General features: G+C 40.6%; 1 protein-coding gene across 2 annotated transcripts in view; it reads left to right on the top strand.

Annotated features, from left to right (window-relative positions):
• The window catches only part of Hel25E (ATP-dependent RNA helicase 25E), a 53,282-nt gene extending 44,577 nt beyond the window's left edge, over positions 1–8,705 (top strand). For both annotated transcript variants that reach the window (XM_071689265.1, XM_071689264.1), the window contains exons 5-10: positions 345–463; positions 2,189–2,320; positions 7,032–7,178; positions 7,726–7,863; positions 7,985–8,149; positions 8,372–8,705. In XM_071689265.1, the coding sequence (XP_071545366.1) occupies positions 345–463; positions 2,189–2,320; positions 7,032–7,178; positions 7,726–7,863; positions 7,985–8,116 (668 nt within the window). In that variant the 3' untranslated portion in view covers positions 8,117–8,149; positions 8,372–8,705. The remainder of the gene's footprint in view (positions 1–344; positions 464–2,188; positions 2,321–7,031; positions 7,179–7,725; positions 7,864–7,984; positions 8,150–8,371) is intronic.
• Positions 8,706–17,881: the final 9,176 nt, after the last annotated feature.

Below are 17,881 nucleotides of genomic sequence, written 5' to 3'. Positions count from 1 at the left end.
GGGTCGATTTGATGTTGGACTGAACCAGGGCATGTGAAAAGTATGTGATAAACCATGGAAAGTTCTCTTGGGCCTGGATGTGGTTAGGGAGCTGTGGTTTCAGTGCATTACATGACAGCTTGAGAATTGATTGAATGAATTTGGTCTTTCATCATCTATTTCCTAGCACTATCTCTAATGTGGGAATTGCATGTCAAGTACAATTTTTTTATTTCGAGGTTGTCAAGTAGTCAGTATGTACATTTAGAAATTTGTCAATGCCTAGTATTTAAGAGGTATTTATAATTATATCTGAAGTGGTGGTCTCTTTATCCCACCCTTATGTTTAAATTTTACAATTTCAGACATGCGTCGTGATGTGCAGGAAATCTTTCGCAACACTCCTCATGAGAAGCAAGTGATGATGTTCAGCGCTACACTGAGCAAGGAGATTCGTCCAGTTTGCAAGAAGTTCATGCAGGATGTAATTACTGAAGCGTTTGTCTTGTTTCTACTTCGGTATATCTGCACACCCATCTTGGTGTTTTACCTCAGTGTCAGCCACATACCTTGGGTGGGAAGTACGTCCTGTTGGGGGCAGTACCAACCCACCTCTTGACCTTCACCAGTAACTTGAAGAAGCAAGATCTCAATTCAGGCCAAGTCTTTGTCATATTCATCCATCACCCACAAAGAGCCGTATTGGAATCATTACCATATTCCCCCAAATCATCAACTGCCCCTAATTTTAAAACCATGTGTATCATTCATACAAATCAAAACCAGTAATTCAGCTCATCCTCATTGTGCTACCAGTATCCTTCAAATTATCCTTTGAACTTGACAGTACCCAGTCAAGGGCACATCTTGAATCCTGCCGTTTGGCACATCCTTACCTGTATCCTTATTGCATTCATCGTATTGGTGCAATATCTCCAGTGCCTCGCTGCTTTTTTGCTGCTGCTCCTCCTTTCGTGTTTGTGCACTCCTCTGTGCATATACTTGGTCACATCGACGCTCATCGGGAGGACAGTGTATCCAGTGTGACATCCCATTCCTCGCACCGTGGCAAGTGGTGCAAATGTGAATCCAATTCATTCCCTGTCATCCTTACCTTACTTGACCCATCCTGCATCCTCCATATGTTACCTTAACCTTCCCTACCCATTTCTCATCAATTCGCATCACATCACAACCAGAAGAATGTAGAAGCTGGCCGTCAAGACATCAAACCAAGAACACTCCATCGAGTTGGAGTTGGTAATGAGGGTGGATGATGAAGAAACAGGATACATTGGTGATGCTGCTGCTGTGTTGACACCTAGTCGTTGATGATGGAGGTGAACTCCAACCTGCACGCCGGGGCCTTCCTGACCATTCCTCATGGCTGGCAACCAAGGTTTGGGGAATTATGGGAGGGTCGAGAGTGCAGTTCGTTGACTTTTCGTAATTTATAGGGGTAATCTTTGTAGTAAATAAGAGAACTAACACTTCATAAGATTACATGCCTTTGATATGACTTTAAGAGAAATGCTCATTCATACATGTTTGAATTAGTCAGAGGGATGTAACTTTGTTTTTGGAGATTACAGATATTTTTATTTTTTGTTCACCCTTTTGCAGTCCTCATTTTATCAAACTGCCTAGACAAGATAATTGTAAATCAATAAGAATAGACATAGTAAAAGTTCTCTTTGCATAGAATTCCCAATTATTCATGCATTGTTGGTGCATAGCCCAAATCGTAATTGTTGCTTCATCAAATATGTTATCAGTACCTCTTTTGTAACTGCATGTAGATTGTATAGGCAGGATGAGTATGTTTAAGAATGATCCAACTTATGTTTTTCCCTTATGCTCTAGTTCCATTTCTCCTTTATCTGCTAATTTTGCTTTTTATTTTTATTATTATTACTAGATTATTCAACATTGTTATTAAAAAAAAGTGTAGTTTGTATTGACAGTATTCCCTGAATACTCTTCAAAATCATCAGGTTCTGCATTAAATGGTGGATAAGGGAGATCTGTATGATTATTGACTTGTCCAGAGACTTTTTGTTCTTCCCCATTTATTTTTAGTAAAATTAAGAAATATTTTAGAAGAAATTCCTCTTATCTCACACTCTGGCATGTGTGGCTAACTCCCTCTGTGGTTGAATAGAGATTTTTTTCCCTATATATGCAACGTTTTGCTAACTTATCTTTACAGCCCATGGAGGTTTATGTTGATGATGAAGCAAAGCTTACTCTTCACGGGCTTCAACAACATTATGTCAAGATAAAGGAGAATGAAAAGAACAGGAAATTGTTTGAGTTGCTTGATGCTCTAGAATTTAACCAGGTAAATAAGATTGTTTTCATCATGAATAATTGCAAATAAATCTTAATTGGTTTTCTTTGATTGTGTGTAGAAGCTTATTCTGTTGAATTATAAGGAAGTGATAATTATTGCTGTGCCCCTTTTGGGAAGTTAAAGGGACTAATTGGAAACCATTTAATCATCAGGCTTTACAAATCTTGATAGGTCTTTCCCACAAGTTAGTTTTACTTTGTAACTTCTGTGATTGATATTTTCCTTTACATTCATTCTTGAAAGTTTTCAACTTTTTCACTCATGTTTTATGGATTAGTTGCTTTTAGATAAAAGGCAAACTAAACTTTCATTTATTAAGAGGGCTAATCCTCCCTCCTTCCCTCCTATCATGTACCCCTTTGGTCACAACAGGTGAGATCTTTTCTCTTTGGTATGCATAGTTTCCACAACTCCAGCACTTATACAATCCTCAAATTCCAGGCCTTTATACTACACACTAGTAATCCATCACCATTTGAATACATTACTTTTAGTCTAACATTATCATCATCCTCCAAACACTCCTCACCTATCTGGAATGCAATTAGGGCTGCTCCATCCTTTTGGCATGTGATGAGTCTAGTAATTTGTTGTCTGACTGTGCTGTTTACCTTTCTCCCTACCTGCTTCTATCCCTTTTATCACATCTGATGAATACTCATTAAAGGCCAGCTTGACTCCAGGTGTCCTAGCTCTTCTATTTACTTTCTGGCTTGAAAACTCGAAAGTCAGAAGTAACCTTTACTGGTTGTCCTCATGTCATAAGTATATACACCAGTTCTTTTTTCTTTTATCATGGAAATTGCATCGAGCAGTCACATAGACCCCTGCAATCTTTTTATATGCATTTTCTCTCACCCCTTTTTTTCCTTAAGTATGTTCTTCCAAAGCAAGAATAATTAATGATTTACATTTATCAGTCTATTGAGTTTTCTAATTTTGGTGACATCCACTTTTCATGTAGATCCCTTTTTGTAGAATTGTAATCCTCTTTGTCAATGACTTTCTTCATGAACTCTTTGGTAGCTAGCTCATTACTTTTCTGTACCCTTCAATGGCTAACCCATAAACTTAATTGATTTCTTCATCTCCAACAGTATATATTCTTTCAACTGCTTCACTTTATTATCTGTGTACATCTGTATGATCCCTGGTCTATGTTCCTCTTCATTATTCTTCATGCTCTGTGTCTTTTGATTCACTGATGAAATTTCTCGTAAACTTCACAAAACTACCATAAGTAGTCTCTTGTGTGTATATTAGTCCTTTTCTCAAACTGAGCAGCTGCTGATATTGCTTGTTTTGTACTTTTATTCCCAAATATTTTCATTAGATTCTTTAAGTCCTGTAGAGCTTTCTTCTGACTGAACAACTGCCATTCCCCACTATTTTCAGCGGATTCTGTATACCCTATGGCTGCTGATGTTGCTCTGCAATTCCACATTTAGTATTGGCAGTAATTTCAGTATGTGTTTTAGTTCTATCCTCTGACTGAACAGACTAGTATGTCCAGAAAAGACCAATGAGATTTTGTTTGCTTTTGAATGGCTTCATTCCCTTTCATCTGGTTTTGTATCATGTGAATCCCCTACTCTAAATTGTATTACTGTGAGTACTCAAAAACATTATTTTTCAGATGTTATTTTATCCTTCTTCTGTCACATGACCACCTTCATGATCCTTAACCTATTTTTATTTATATGCTCTAGCTATAATTGTGTTACCCTGGTCATGCTCCTTAACAGTTTCCCATGACATCAATAAGCACTTTTTTCTGGTGTTCTCATCACCTCTGTACACATTGATGTTATGGCTGACTGATATTGTTTCCTCTGTGTGCATACAAGCCTTTTTTTGGCTAAGGCAGTGCTAGAGGTCTTGAATTATCCTGAGTAAAAGTAATGAAGCTTATTAGAACAAGATAACCTAGAAACATTATGGAGAATTTAGATATTTAACTAACTCTGCATTGCCTTTTTGGTTAATTTTAATCCTCTTTGGCATGTTAGGGTTTCATTTTTACAAGGTAACCTAGCCACACTTGTTGACAGTGTTATCCACTCTTACAAACTTGGTTTTCTTAAAGAGAAAAGAAAGAAAGGTATTGATTCACTCCCTCGTTTGATTTGGACCTGAGGAGTTTCCACTCCCGGACCCTGTTTCAGCTTACATACTTTGGCACGCAAACTTATTATTTTTTTATTATTATTATTTTGCTTTGTCGCTGTCTCCCTCATTAGCTAGGTAGCGCAAGGAAACAGACGAAAGAATGACCCAACCCACCCACATACACACGTATGTACATACACGTCCACACACACAAATATACATACCTATGCATCTCAATGTATACATCTATATACACACAGACGTATACATATATACACATGTACATAATACAGTCTGCCTTTATTCTTTCCCATGGTCACCCCGCCACACATGAAATAACAACCCCTTCCCCCCTCATGTGCACGAGGTAGCGCTAGGAAAAGACAACAAAGACCACATTCGTTCACACTCATTCTCTAGCTGTCATGTAATAATGCACCAAAACCACAGCTCCCTTTCCACATCTAGGCCCCACAGAACTTCCCATGGTTTACCCCAGACGCTTCACATGCCCTGGTTCAATCCATTGACAGCACGTCAACCCTGGTATACCACATCGTTCCAATTCACTCTATTCCTTGCACACCTTTCATCCTCCTGCATGTTCAGGCCCCGATCACTCAAAATATTTTTCACTCCATCTTTCCACCTCCAATTTGGTCTTCCACTTCTCCTCGTTCCCTCCACCTCTGACATAGATATCCTCTTGGTCAATCTTTCCTCACTCATCCTCTCCATGTGACCAAACCATTTCAAAACACCCTCTTCTGCTCTCTCAACCGCACTCTTTTTATTACCACACATCTCTCTTATCCTATTATTACTTACTTGATCAAACCACCTCACACCACATATTGTCCTCAAACATCTCATTTCCAGCACATCCACCCTCCTCCGCACAACTCTATCCATAGCCCATGCCTCGCAACCGTATAACATTGTTGGAACTACTGTTCCTTCAAACATACCCATTTTTGCTTTCAGAGGTAATGTTCTCGACTTCCACACATTCTTCAGCACTCCCAGAACTTTCGTCCTCTCCCCCACCTTATGATTCACTTCCGCTTCCATGGTTCCATCCGCTGCCAAATCCACTCCCAGATATCTAAAACACTTCACTTCCTCCAGTTTTTCTCCAGACCTCTGGAACCACCCCCCTCTCTCTTCCTCTTTGCTCACATACTTTATTTCTGCATCTAAGAACTCTTCTCCCACAGCAAAGTAGCATCTTCCACAAAGTTTCTCTTATTTATCTTTATCGTTTGGTCTCATTTAAGTTCATAAATGCTAAGTACAAATGCCTCCTTTAATTATTTGTCTCAAATCTTTTAAAGTTGACACATTGTCCGCACATGCTCTACAACTCCTGAGGCTACATTATTCCTCCCCTGTCTGGTGCTCTATGCATTCCACCACCCTTTCAGTCATCACTCTTACTTTGTGAACTCATCGGACTGAAAAACTCAGTAATATGAGGTTGTGATTTATTCCATGCCTTTATGTAGTGGAAACTGCACAGTCGTTCTGCTACTTGGGCACTTCACCTTGTGCCATACATACGATGAAAAGCCTGAGTAACTAGCCATCAACACTGTCTTCCCCTTTCTTGAGGAACCCAACTAGAACCCATTCATTGCTGCTGCTTTGCCACGTTTTCTGTTTGATAGCTTTCATACTTGTCCATTGCCTCACCTTAATTAGATAGTGCTAGGAACAGAAAAATTATGGCCCCACTTGATCTTATCAAAAACAAGAGCTCTGAATCCACTAACTATTCTGTGGTGTACCTTGAATGTAATATATGTGATAATTCAGCCTATGACAGCACGTTGCCTCATAAATACTGCATCTCACCCTCCTGAATTTTCATGCACTTTTTCTCTAAAGCCTCCTTCATTCCATTCTTCCACCTCATTTTACCCCCTGTCCAAAGCCCCTGCTACTTCTGACTCGTAGATCTTCTTAACCCAAACCATTTTGGCACTCCCTGGTCAGCATTCTGTCAGACTACTTCCTTTTACTTGTGGCTGCTACATTGCCCCTTTACACAATCAGTCGTCCTCATACAAATGTTTTCCTAAGGCATTTCGTGTTCCACTTTTATACCCACTTCCTTTTTTTGCATTCAAGACCCAAGACATCCATACGACACTAATGTGAATACAGTAACTTCAAACATAGCCATCTTTGCCTTTGCATGCTTCAAGACCTCCTTCCACGTGCTTTGTATATTACCCAGAAATTTTGCCCTCTCTAACACAACTTCAGTCTACATGGTTCCATCTGGTGTCTTGTCCACTCCAAGGTATCAAAAACATTACACTTTCTCCAGATCCTCCCTTTTTAAGTTTACGCTCAGACCATAATGTTTTAGACCTCCCCTCTACCCCCTTGCACGTTTTTGCTTCCATATATGAAGTCTTCATTAACGAAGAGTCAGTGTAAATACATTGCTTGTATTAGAGTTATACTTATTAGATTTTATAAAGGTTAACCACTATAATTGGATGAAATATAAGAAGGTCCTAGTATGAGTTTATTTACATAGTGTGATGTTTAAGGTGTCATTGAAGAAAGTTCATTATTCCAGGTTGTGATATTTGTGAAGTCTGTTCAGCGGTGCATGGCTTTGGCCCAGTTGCTGGTGGAGCAGAACTTCCCAGCCATTGCTATACATAGGGCTATGCAGCAGGAGGAAAGACTTAGCCGCTACCAGCAATTCAAAGATTTTCAGAAGGTTTGTCATTTTATGTAGTTCAAGTTCTGTTTATTGTAAGTTTAACACTGAAATGGTTTAATGTTAAGTGTTGACTGTAGAGGAAACATACTGTCAATTTTTTAAAGTATCTCCCATTGTTAGAGTACAGTGCATCTGCCTTTGTCAACTTTTCTCTTGTAATCATGTTATAGGTAAAGTTAGAATAGTATGATCATTACTTGCAGCCTGAGCTTTACAGTTTATTCCAACTAAATTTACTCCATTTCTGTAACTTTATGCTTATTGGCACTGTTTATGAAATGCGTGGTATGGACCAAAAAAGAGTTAAAGAGTAAATGGAGTTGGTAGTTTGAAAGACTTGAACATGTAAGATGATAGAATGGTAGATATCGGGTGTTTGGAGTGTGTAGTAGAGTAAGAAAGTTATGGAAATTATTTTGATGAAAAGAGAAGAGGTGATGTGATGTATGGCAAAATAATGTGAAAGAAATCTTGGTAATTTTAGAGGTTAGTTTGACCCATTGGTGATAATCAGCAAGGCACTAACCAGATGTTAACCTTTCAGCGGATTCTTGTTGCTACCAACCTGTTTGGCCGTGGAATGGATATTGAGAGAGTAAACATAGTCTTCAATTATGACATGCCTGAGGATAGTGACACATACCTTCATCGTGTAGCAAGAGCAGGAAGATTTGGTACTAAGGTAGGTTTGTTGAGAATTGTTGAAGATTTTGTCTTTGACATTATCAGTTCTATTGTATTAATTTTAAATCTCTGTCTCACATACACATTTTGTCTATAATTTGTTTTATTATTTTTTACAGGGTTTAGCTGTAACATTTGTCAGTGAAGAGAGTGATGCTAAGACCCTCAATGAAGTGCAAGAAAGATTTGATGTTAATATCACTGAACTGCCTGATGAAATCGACCTTTCATCATATATTGAAGGGCGCTAAATCCACAACTGGAGACAAGTGTTTAGTCTTAAGGTAAATGTATAAGGGTGAAAATATTAATGAACATTACAGATGTGGAACATGTAAAGGATGGAGGAAACATGAAGTGATATACCAGGTGTTGCTCTATTATGTCAGTATTTCTCTTCAGATGAAAGCCTTTTACCTATTGATGTTACTTTCATTTAAGCATTCTGTAGTTGTATTTTACTTCTCATGCAATTTCATTAATGTAACAATTACTTTTTCCCCAAGGTAATGTGTGTGAGTTCGTCTTTGAAGAATGAGGAGTTTTGTGTACGTGTAGTCCATATCATACAAACACCCAGATGAACTGTGTTTTGTGATTTTTCCTTTTTTACTATTTGTGACAATGAAAACACCCTTCATGTTCAGAATTATTTTGAGATAAAACCAAAGTATTCAGGTTTGCATATGTTAGTATAACTGGTCTAATGATTTGACACTGATTTTTTATAGTATTTGCTAATTTTGTATCCAAGTGCTAGCAGCGACATTTGCTACTAAAGTACAAGCATTATGTGTATAGTATATTCTTAAATAATTTTAACAATAAAAAAGTATGTTAGCTGTATTTTGTTTGACCTTAATGGATGCAGGCATTCTTTTATTATAGTTATGGTTACAGACTTCCTTCTAGCATATGAATTTTTTTTGTAATGGTAGAAAAAATTTCATAATTTCATTAAAGTAGCTATTTTTAACACCATTTCCATAAAGTTTAGAAAAGAAACTTGGCTGGAGTATGGGTGAGAGAGATGAAGAGGTGTTGAAATGGTTTGGACATAGAGAGAATGAGTCTAACTGGCTCTGACCTATGCTGCTGAAATATGGCCATGGGATGAGTCACAAAGGTTAAGAATCCAGGATGTGGAAATGAGTTATTTTGTTTGAGACATATGGTATGACAAGATGGAATGAAGAAAGTATTGATGGGGTTTATGAGAGATTTTGTATGGAAGGGAATGAATTGTGCAGTGGGTGAAACATAATGCCTCGAATTGGTATGGACATGTGTGAAAAAATACAAGACGAATTTACAAAGGGGGTGTATGATAGCACGAAGAAAAGGGTTGGAGTGAGGAACAGAGTGGAATATACTGTAGGGAATGATGTGGGGGTAGAATGTGTGGAATGGGTATGCGAGAAAGTCGCGTAAAGGCAGGGATAGATGGAGACACTTTTGCTGTTGCTACCCCCTTGATAGGAGTTTCATTTAGAAATACAGATAGAGTTGGGAGATGTTGACGAAGGATATATGTGTCAGGAGTAGAGGGGAGAAGAGGGAGACCAAAGTGAAGGTAGGAGGATGGAATGATAAAAATTTTGAGTGCTAAGTGCTGGAACATACAAGAAGGTGAAAGGCAACCATGGTATAGAGTAAATTAGAGTGCTGTGGTGTACAAGGGGCAACATGCTGTCAGCTGACTGAAGTATTGCATATGAAGCAGTTTAGGGAAATCATGGAAAAGTCTAGGGTGCTGTGGTTTCGGTGCAATGCACTTGACAGGTAGAGAATGGAAGTTAGGTCTTTTACATCTTCTTTCTACTCTAGGAGTCTTTTCTATCTTTATGAGCCTTCTGCAAAACTCAGGAGGCTGGCCATATACACTGCTTTGGACCAAAGATCATGAAGTATTGTAATGCTACTTATTCATCTGTATGCAGATAGTGTAGGGCAATTGAGTATTGTAGAATATAGTGTTGTAATGTTGCATGTGCATGTATTTGTAGAGAGTGCCGGGCAGTTGAGTAGTAATTGTTTGGTACCTTCTTTATGGTAGTTGTATTATGAACATGAAGGATCCTGGGATGTTGAAACTTTGTAGTGTTGATTGCCATATCCTGGGTTAGCAAGTCAGTACCAGGAACAGAAGAAATGTCCTAATTTGTTCACATCCACTCCCTATCTCTCATGATTAATGCACCAAAACCAGAGTCATCCATCCACAACCAGGCTTCACAGACCTTGTGGTTTCCCTTGAGTACTTTTCTTCATATGCTATGGTTCAGCCCATTGACAGTACATCACCCCATGTAAACCATATTGTTTCAATTTGCTGTTTCATGCACGCCTGACCCTCCTGCATGTTTGAACTCAACGCTCAAGGCCTTTTCAGGTAGCTGTCTTTCCTTTCTGCCTCGCCCACATGTGGACTACTGGCATTCTGTCCAGAAACATACGATCTCTCTTTGTCATCAGTAACATTACCCAGCACTTACACAGCTTGTTCATTGTAACTCGAGATTTTCTTGTGGTAAGCTTTCTATGCTAGCCCTGCCTTTTGGCAAAATGGTAGGAGCAATAGACAAAACTAGTAGGTTAGGAACATTTAGGCAGAAGCATTAGGTAGAAGTAGTTAGTAAGAATATTAGGCGGGAGCACTGGGTAGTATTAGTCATTAGGAGCATAAAGTAGGAACCTATACAAACACTGCTAGAATTGTTCTCTGCTGGTGGCCTGTTCAGGGTGACGCATTAAAGGCTAAGAAGTGACTATGGAGTTAGCTAGTTATGTAAACTTACTGTGGCCACCCCCCTTGAGGGAGTTCCCAATTTTTTCTTTTTTTTTAAGATTGTTGTACCTCTGCTTGGTAAGACATAGGCCTTTGCCTATTGGCGGCCCGTTTCCTGGTTTTTATTCATGGTATTCCTGTGTCTTGTGTGTCTGTTCAAGGTCTGAGATGCTGGCAACCTCTTTTGAAGATGGTGCTGGGCGTGCTATTTTCATCTGGGAGGTGGATATTCAGCTGTGGTCCGGCGGAGCAGGTATTCCATTTGGTTACTTTGAGTCTTGTTAAGTAGTGAGGTTGCTGATATTACATGGTCTTCCTCATTGAAGTTTAGGACTTGCTCAGACTGTCACTTCGTAGTCCAGTAGGTGCGTTGACGGCTCCTGACAGTAAACACACGTCTGCTAATGCCCTCAATTCTTTGTCAACTACATTGGTACCCTAGTCATAGACGGTGTAAATCGACTAGGGTTTAAACTTATTTCTCTGTTGTTATATGGTGGCTTTAATTTTGTGGCCATCATCTACCACTTGGCTCACAGGATCCGGCATTGTAGGTGTCCAGGTGTCTTGTTCTGGAGCCCTGCTGCTTTCTGTTGCTGGTGTTTGACGTGTTGCAGGCCTGCTGGAACATGCACCTTGATGTTGCTAAAGCGTGTATCTGCTTTAGCTGCCTTGTTTGCTTTCGCGTTCCCATCGATCCCCGCATGGTTGGGGATCCAATGTATGATAACGATGTCCCGTTATATATATATATATATATATATATATATATATATATATATATATATATATATATATATATATATATATATATATATATATATGGATAGTTGAAGTAATGCTATAGATGAATTAAGATACTATCAGTTTGACTAAACTTTTTCTGGGTACACGGTCTTAATAGTTGTTGGATGATCATGAGCGTTGAGTGTGGTTATGTATCACAAGAGGCTTGGCTACCAACGCCACAATCTTCAGTTTGTCACGATACACCCCTATCTCCCCGCTAGCGACCGTTTCCGCATACGTCACACAGTTTCCATAAACATCATCTTTGCCCCTCGCACTTTTGCTCAGCACGAACTTACAATTTTCCCACCGTACTCAGGTCGGTGGTTGAACATCCGTTATGGAACCAGTTGCACGATGGCATCGAGAGTGTCTTTAGTCCTCCCGGACCACGTCATTCACGGTCTGCCCGCTACCCTCCACCCCCCGGTACACGTAATGACATCAATGTACTGATGCCGCCAAAAGGTAAGCCAGAAATGTGAACCCTCGAGCTTTATCCTGAGACAGATGCACCTTTTCAATGTAAAAATCTGTCTGGTTTGCAGTTTTACTAAAAGTATAGAGCTTTACAGCTATCAGGCACCAAAGTAGTGTAACGTTAGTGGAAAAAATACGAGAATGAAATTCGTAACATATAACAATTGTTGTCATAATACTATAAACAGCAACAAATAATACACTAAGAATAAAAATATATATATATATATATATATATATATATATATATATATATATATATATATATATATATATATATATATATATATATATATATAAACCTTTTTACGAATTGAAGGCAATTATTCTCAGTCGTGAGAGAACATCGTGTAGGCCGTTGCGTTGAGATCGCAGGTGGCCGCTACTTAGCCAGGGTCATGGTCCCCGCACTGCACATTTTACCCGGCGCGTTCCCAGAATAGTTCTCTTCACCTGCAGCCGCATCCAAGACCTTGACCGCTAACCGAGAGTTCATGCACTGACATATTCCTGACATGCGTCAACTATACCAAGACATCTTTTCTCCAATAATGTTACCGTTATAGAGGTTGATGGTCTCAGGGTTACATCTCTCGCCAGTTATCTCACCTTGAGGTGTTTCCCTTCCCAACCGTATTTACTTACTGTCGTACAGTAAGCTGACGCGAATACTATATGGAAAATGACGTTACAAGATATGTAGTGATATATATATATATATATATATATATATATATATATATATATATATATATATATATATATATATATATATATATATATGATAAGGTGTCCATTTGTAAATCATGATGTTTATTAAGGATTTACTAATTAGCTTAAGATAACTAGAAATTTGATATTCAGTTTTTGAGTAATTGTCTGAGAATAATCATGATAGATTCATGACCTGTTGTCAGTGGAGCGAAAGGTCGTTGCATTGATGCCAAGATTCTTTGAGATGTCCGATACACCGAGGGAGCCGCGTCAGACGGGAGTTGACCTGGAAGGGAGCGGTCATGTCACCCACTTAGCGGGGAGGGCGGTGACTGACCCACACCACCTGGTTTGTGAAGGCGTCTGGACTGTGGCAGGGCGGTCGCCTCGGAGGTAGCGGGTGCTGGGGAAGGCCGCTGTCGGGAATCGAACTCGGGGACACGTAGCGGCTCCTACAGATCCAAGGACGGGAGGGTGATGCACGGAAGTTTGGCTGAGGTCGTGGAGACCCTATACTGAATAGCAGAGGGGGGACTGACCGGGGGTTGACGGCCCCTGAGAGGGTTTACACGTAGTAGGGCAATTACCACGCGCTACGGGATGATGCTGGCCAACGGGCGCCGCCGCTCACACACACCGCCAAGGTTAGCTAACAGCAGTGAGACCACGGGTGTATCAGGAAGTTTCTTGAGGGCAGACACAGGGGAGCGCAGGGTACTGCAAAGTGGTGGAGGAAGGTATTACGGTTCTTGCAGTATACATATATGTTTTAGTGACACACCAAGGTGAGGAGGGCGTTGCATCAGTGGATGATAGATAACAGGCTTGTGTTTGACGGACGCATCAAGGTTGATGGAGGCTTCCTAGGAATAGGAACTTTGGGTTTCGACAGATTTACTAGGAGGGGATTCCGTACGCTTTTGGAAGTTTACCGAAGCGGAGCATCATACTAAAGGTCGATCCCACAGGTCCACATATGGGCTTGAGGAGAGTATGGGACGTTCTATAGGTAATCATGGGGTGTCTAGTTATATGGATATAAGGTTTCCTTATACATAACGGTATGCCATGGAGGATATAAGGGGTTTTCTTCCCGGCACTGAATGGGAAGATCTGGATGTGGTCTGTGATGGTAGCTCTGGTATGGGTTTGGTCTGTGATGGTTGGTCTAATCTGGCTGCTATTCCTGGTCGGGCATTACCCTGGCAGTAGCGGTCAACAGCAGTATATATAACGCCTACCAGGCAACCTCTACTGGACGTCTGTCGTGTACATTATAATCAGTGTATACTCGTGTGGATCAAATGTGATTACAGTTGTGGTTACTATTTGTGTGTTACGGGGACTTTTACATTCATGTTCCCCCTTTTCTTAACCATATATATATATATATATATATATATATATATATATATATATATATATATATATATATATTCTCCATTTTCCGCGTTAGCGAGGTAGCGGTAAGAACAGAGGGATGAATCTTTGAGGAAATATCCTCACTTGGCCCCATTCTCTGTTCCTTCTTTTGGAAAATAATAAACTGAAGGGGAGAATTTCCAGCCCCCCGCTCCCCCCCCCCCCCCCCTTTTAGTCGCCTTCTACGACACGCAGGGAATATCATGCCTTTACTTTTATATCTACTCACACCTGGGTATACCGGGGTCGACGTGCTGTCAATGGATTGAATCAGGGCATGTGAAGCGTCTGGGGTAAACCATGGAAAGTTCTGTGGGGCCTGGATGTGGAAAAGGAGCTGTGGTTTCGGGCATTATTTGCATGACAGCTAGAGACTGAGTGTGAACGAATGGGGCCTTTGTTGTCTTTTCCTAGCTCTACCTCGCACACATGAGGGGGGAAGGGGATGTTATTCCATGTGTGGCGATGGGAATGAATAAAGGCAGACAGTGTGAATTGTGTGCATGTATATATATGTACGTCTGTATACGTATATATATATATATATATATGTGTACATTGAGATGTATGGGTATGTATATTTGCGTGTGTGGACGTGTATGTATATACATGTGTATGGGGGTGGGTTGGGCCATTTCTTTCGTCTGTTTCCTTGCGCTACCTCGCAAACGCGGGAGACAGTGACAAAGCAAAATATCTACTCACACCAGCCTAACTCATTTATCGACAAGCTCTGAGGAGAGGATGGACTCCTAGTTTGGTAGGTCATGCCAAGGATTCGAAACCATGCGGGCCTGATCGTGGAAGGGCCCGTACTTACTCGTGGTCATCACCGCCGATCTTGTTCCCATTGTTAACTGGACACATCCTGCCCCAGATTACCCACGTCGTGGTACACGTACCCCTGTTACCCACAATACAGTACACTCCATCAAGATTAACATCTTCAGGTAAGGGAATAACACCTTTATATGACGGACGCTACCACAGGATGGGTAGTTGCATGGAACAAGACGTGAGAAGGGACGACCCAATGACGATCTGTTGCAGGAGCGAGTGGCAGCGATGATCAACGTAAGACCTTGTTCATAGCTGCTGGTGTCAGTAGTGGCGAGTTTGGGTCAAACGATGAAATAACTTTCGGTTTTCTTTTTTCCTGAGAACTTCGATTTAGGCGGAAGTTTGAGGTTTTGAGAGGAACAAAGAGGAGCATGTGAAGGTTTGAGCCAGACCGTTCGAGTACTGCTAATGGTAAAGGTTGACCTTGAGGTGATACATGGCCTGTGTTGTGACTCCTAGCCTGACGGTGGTGTGACCGAGGTAGGGCAAGGTGTAGTGACCCGGACGGCTCTAGGCTAGGGGACGCTGACCTTAACCCCCCCACCTCGCCAACATCACCGGAAGCATGAGGTATTCGGCCACGGACCAGGGGAGGACCTTGAACTTGGTCATTCAACCATACAGATCTATGTTCTCTGCCCTGGAAACTATTCCAGCCATTTCCTCGACGCTTCTCCAGGGGACGATTCAGTGTCGTGTGAGCATGGAAGCTCATGGAGTTCTGGAAAAGACCTTGAAGGATCCAGGGAGTCCGTTGAGGTGTATCCTGGATCCTGGCTTTCAAGGCCAGACCAAGCCAAAATTAGAGATGGATGCTGCTGCTGGCGACGACCCCAGCCTAGTCTAAATCTCACCTCCTTCTCCTTGGCTAACCTTTCGTACCAAGGCTATCGTTCTCATTCCAGTCACTCACTAATTATCCCAAAAGCTGCTAATATTAAGTATTTCCAAGGAAAGAAATGCGACAGTGACAAAATATTTTATAAGGTCATAGGTTCTCCCCTGTTTGCTCAGAATGGACTCGTCTTCAGGGCACTGACATTGGTTCCATCGCTTTGTTTCACGTGTCCAAACAGGGAGGTAACAAAATCATATATACCTCTAATAGATCCTATTGGTTCCACGAAAACGCAAGGCTGCATATCCCTCTCTCGCATTGGTGTAGCCATGACCTCTCTGTGGATGAAGGACTCTGATTGGATTATTGTGACCAAGGCGAAAATTTGGACCAATAGGAGATCTTGGTCAGGGTCTGGCCACGCCTTTTAAACCCTAGCTCCTCCCACCAGTATAATGATATAGAAATTTAAGGTGTTCAGATGGTGTGCATCGCTCGCTGGGGTAGGATGTAACTCTGCCGCCGAGGGTCGTGGCCAACCTGCTCCCATCAAGTTGTAACTTTCGTTCTCGTGGTATAAACTGGAATCAATATTGCCAGACGGGAAATCATAATGTTTATGTAATTCAAAGTGTTTTTGATGTTAAGTAATGAATCTTACTTTTCTTGGTAAACTTAGAGTTTGTGTTGAGCCGGCATGACAGATTCTACATGTTTTGTTAAGGGACAAGCGCTTTATTTTTTTAACGAAAGGGTCGGACATATGGGTCGCAGCCATACATCTACATACAGACGTGCCTGTGTGTGTGTGTGTATATATATATATATATATATATATATATATATATATATATATTCGTATGAGTCTGTGGGGAAATGAAACGCGATAGGTTCCCAAGTGCGCTTTCGTGTAATAATCACATTATCAGGGGAGGTACAAGAAAAATATAACTCGGTTGATATACAAGGAAGGGACGTAACTCGGACGCCATTGGTGTACAAACGTATATGGATGGTGGTGTTGGTGCGTTCATGTCTGGCAACATGTCATAAAATCATATTATGTGGACAGGAAAGGGAACTGTTTCCATTTTTTCCTACAGCAAAGCTATCCAATTTGTATAGACATTCACTGATATTAATGTTACAATTCTTTGTGTATTTGATATTAGGAAATTCAATAATATTTCTTATGGTACAGGAGTTAATAACTGAGTTGGCATTACTCCAGTCAATACAATGATCATATTTTTTAACATTAAACAAGGCATTTGATTCTTGTCCTGTTTTTGTACTATATTTATGTTGCTTAAGTCTAACATAAAGATCCTTACTAGTCTGCCCAACATCAAACATATTAAAATTTTTACATGGTACTCTATAAACACAGCCCGCAGAACCTAATGTGTGGGCGAGTTCATAGTTTCTGTACCTTTATATATCATGTATCGTTTGATGAAACTTAAGTTAGACCTTTTATAAAGGCATGTAGATTAAGACAAACTTTTGCCTACATCGTACAATATAATTAATAACTTCATTCTGCTCTGATTTCACCGGTTAACTGAAAATTTATATGGTAAAGACCTGATCCTGCTGTTGGTGGATATACAATAACAGCTAAGGCGATAGAGTACCAGATATCGAGCAATGCCTACGACACACACACTCGTCCATTAACCTCAGGGTCGGCGTGGGCGACTGACTATAGCATCATCGAGCGGCCGTTCACTCGGCAAGGCCAACATGTTGCCGCCTCGTATTTTCCCCTCATGTTTTAGGCTGTTGTCGATATACTGATTAATCTTCTTGTTGGTGTTGGTGTTACTAATGGCTTGAATTATTGATCCTGCCACATATTACTCACCTCACATCATTTATGAAGGATCTCTGATCATCTTCAGCAGTCCTTCAGGATTCATGTTTCAAAGTAACTTCAAACTGGAACCTGGAAAGATGGAAGGAAGTTTATGCTTAACGTAGGTTGTCACGAACGTTTATACAATCGACGTAAACAAACGTGAGCAGAGGTCTATGGGAAGGAAGGCTCGGGGAGGCCTGCGATCAGATCCTGGTTGAGGGAGCTGAAAGAGGAAAGTAGTTCCTTTGCCTCATATTGTGTACCAGGAGAAAGCAGGAGGGAGA

This window comes from Panulirus ornatus, chromosome 46 (genome assembly GCF_036320965.1).
Source record: "Panulirus ornatus isolate Po-2019 chromosome 46, ASM3632096v1, whole genome shotgun sequence".
Lineage (NCBI taxonomy): Eukaryota > Metazoa > Arthropoda > Malacostraca > Decapoda > Palinuridae > Panulirus > Panulirus ornatus.
Note: the sequence above shows the minus strand (reverse complement) of the source record. Positions and strands in the feature narration are given on the sequence as shown.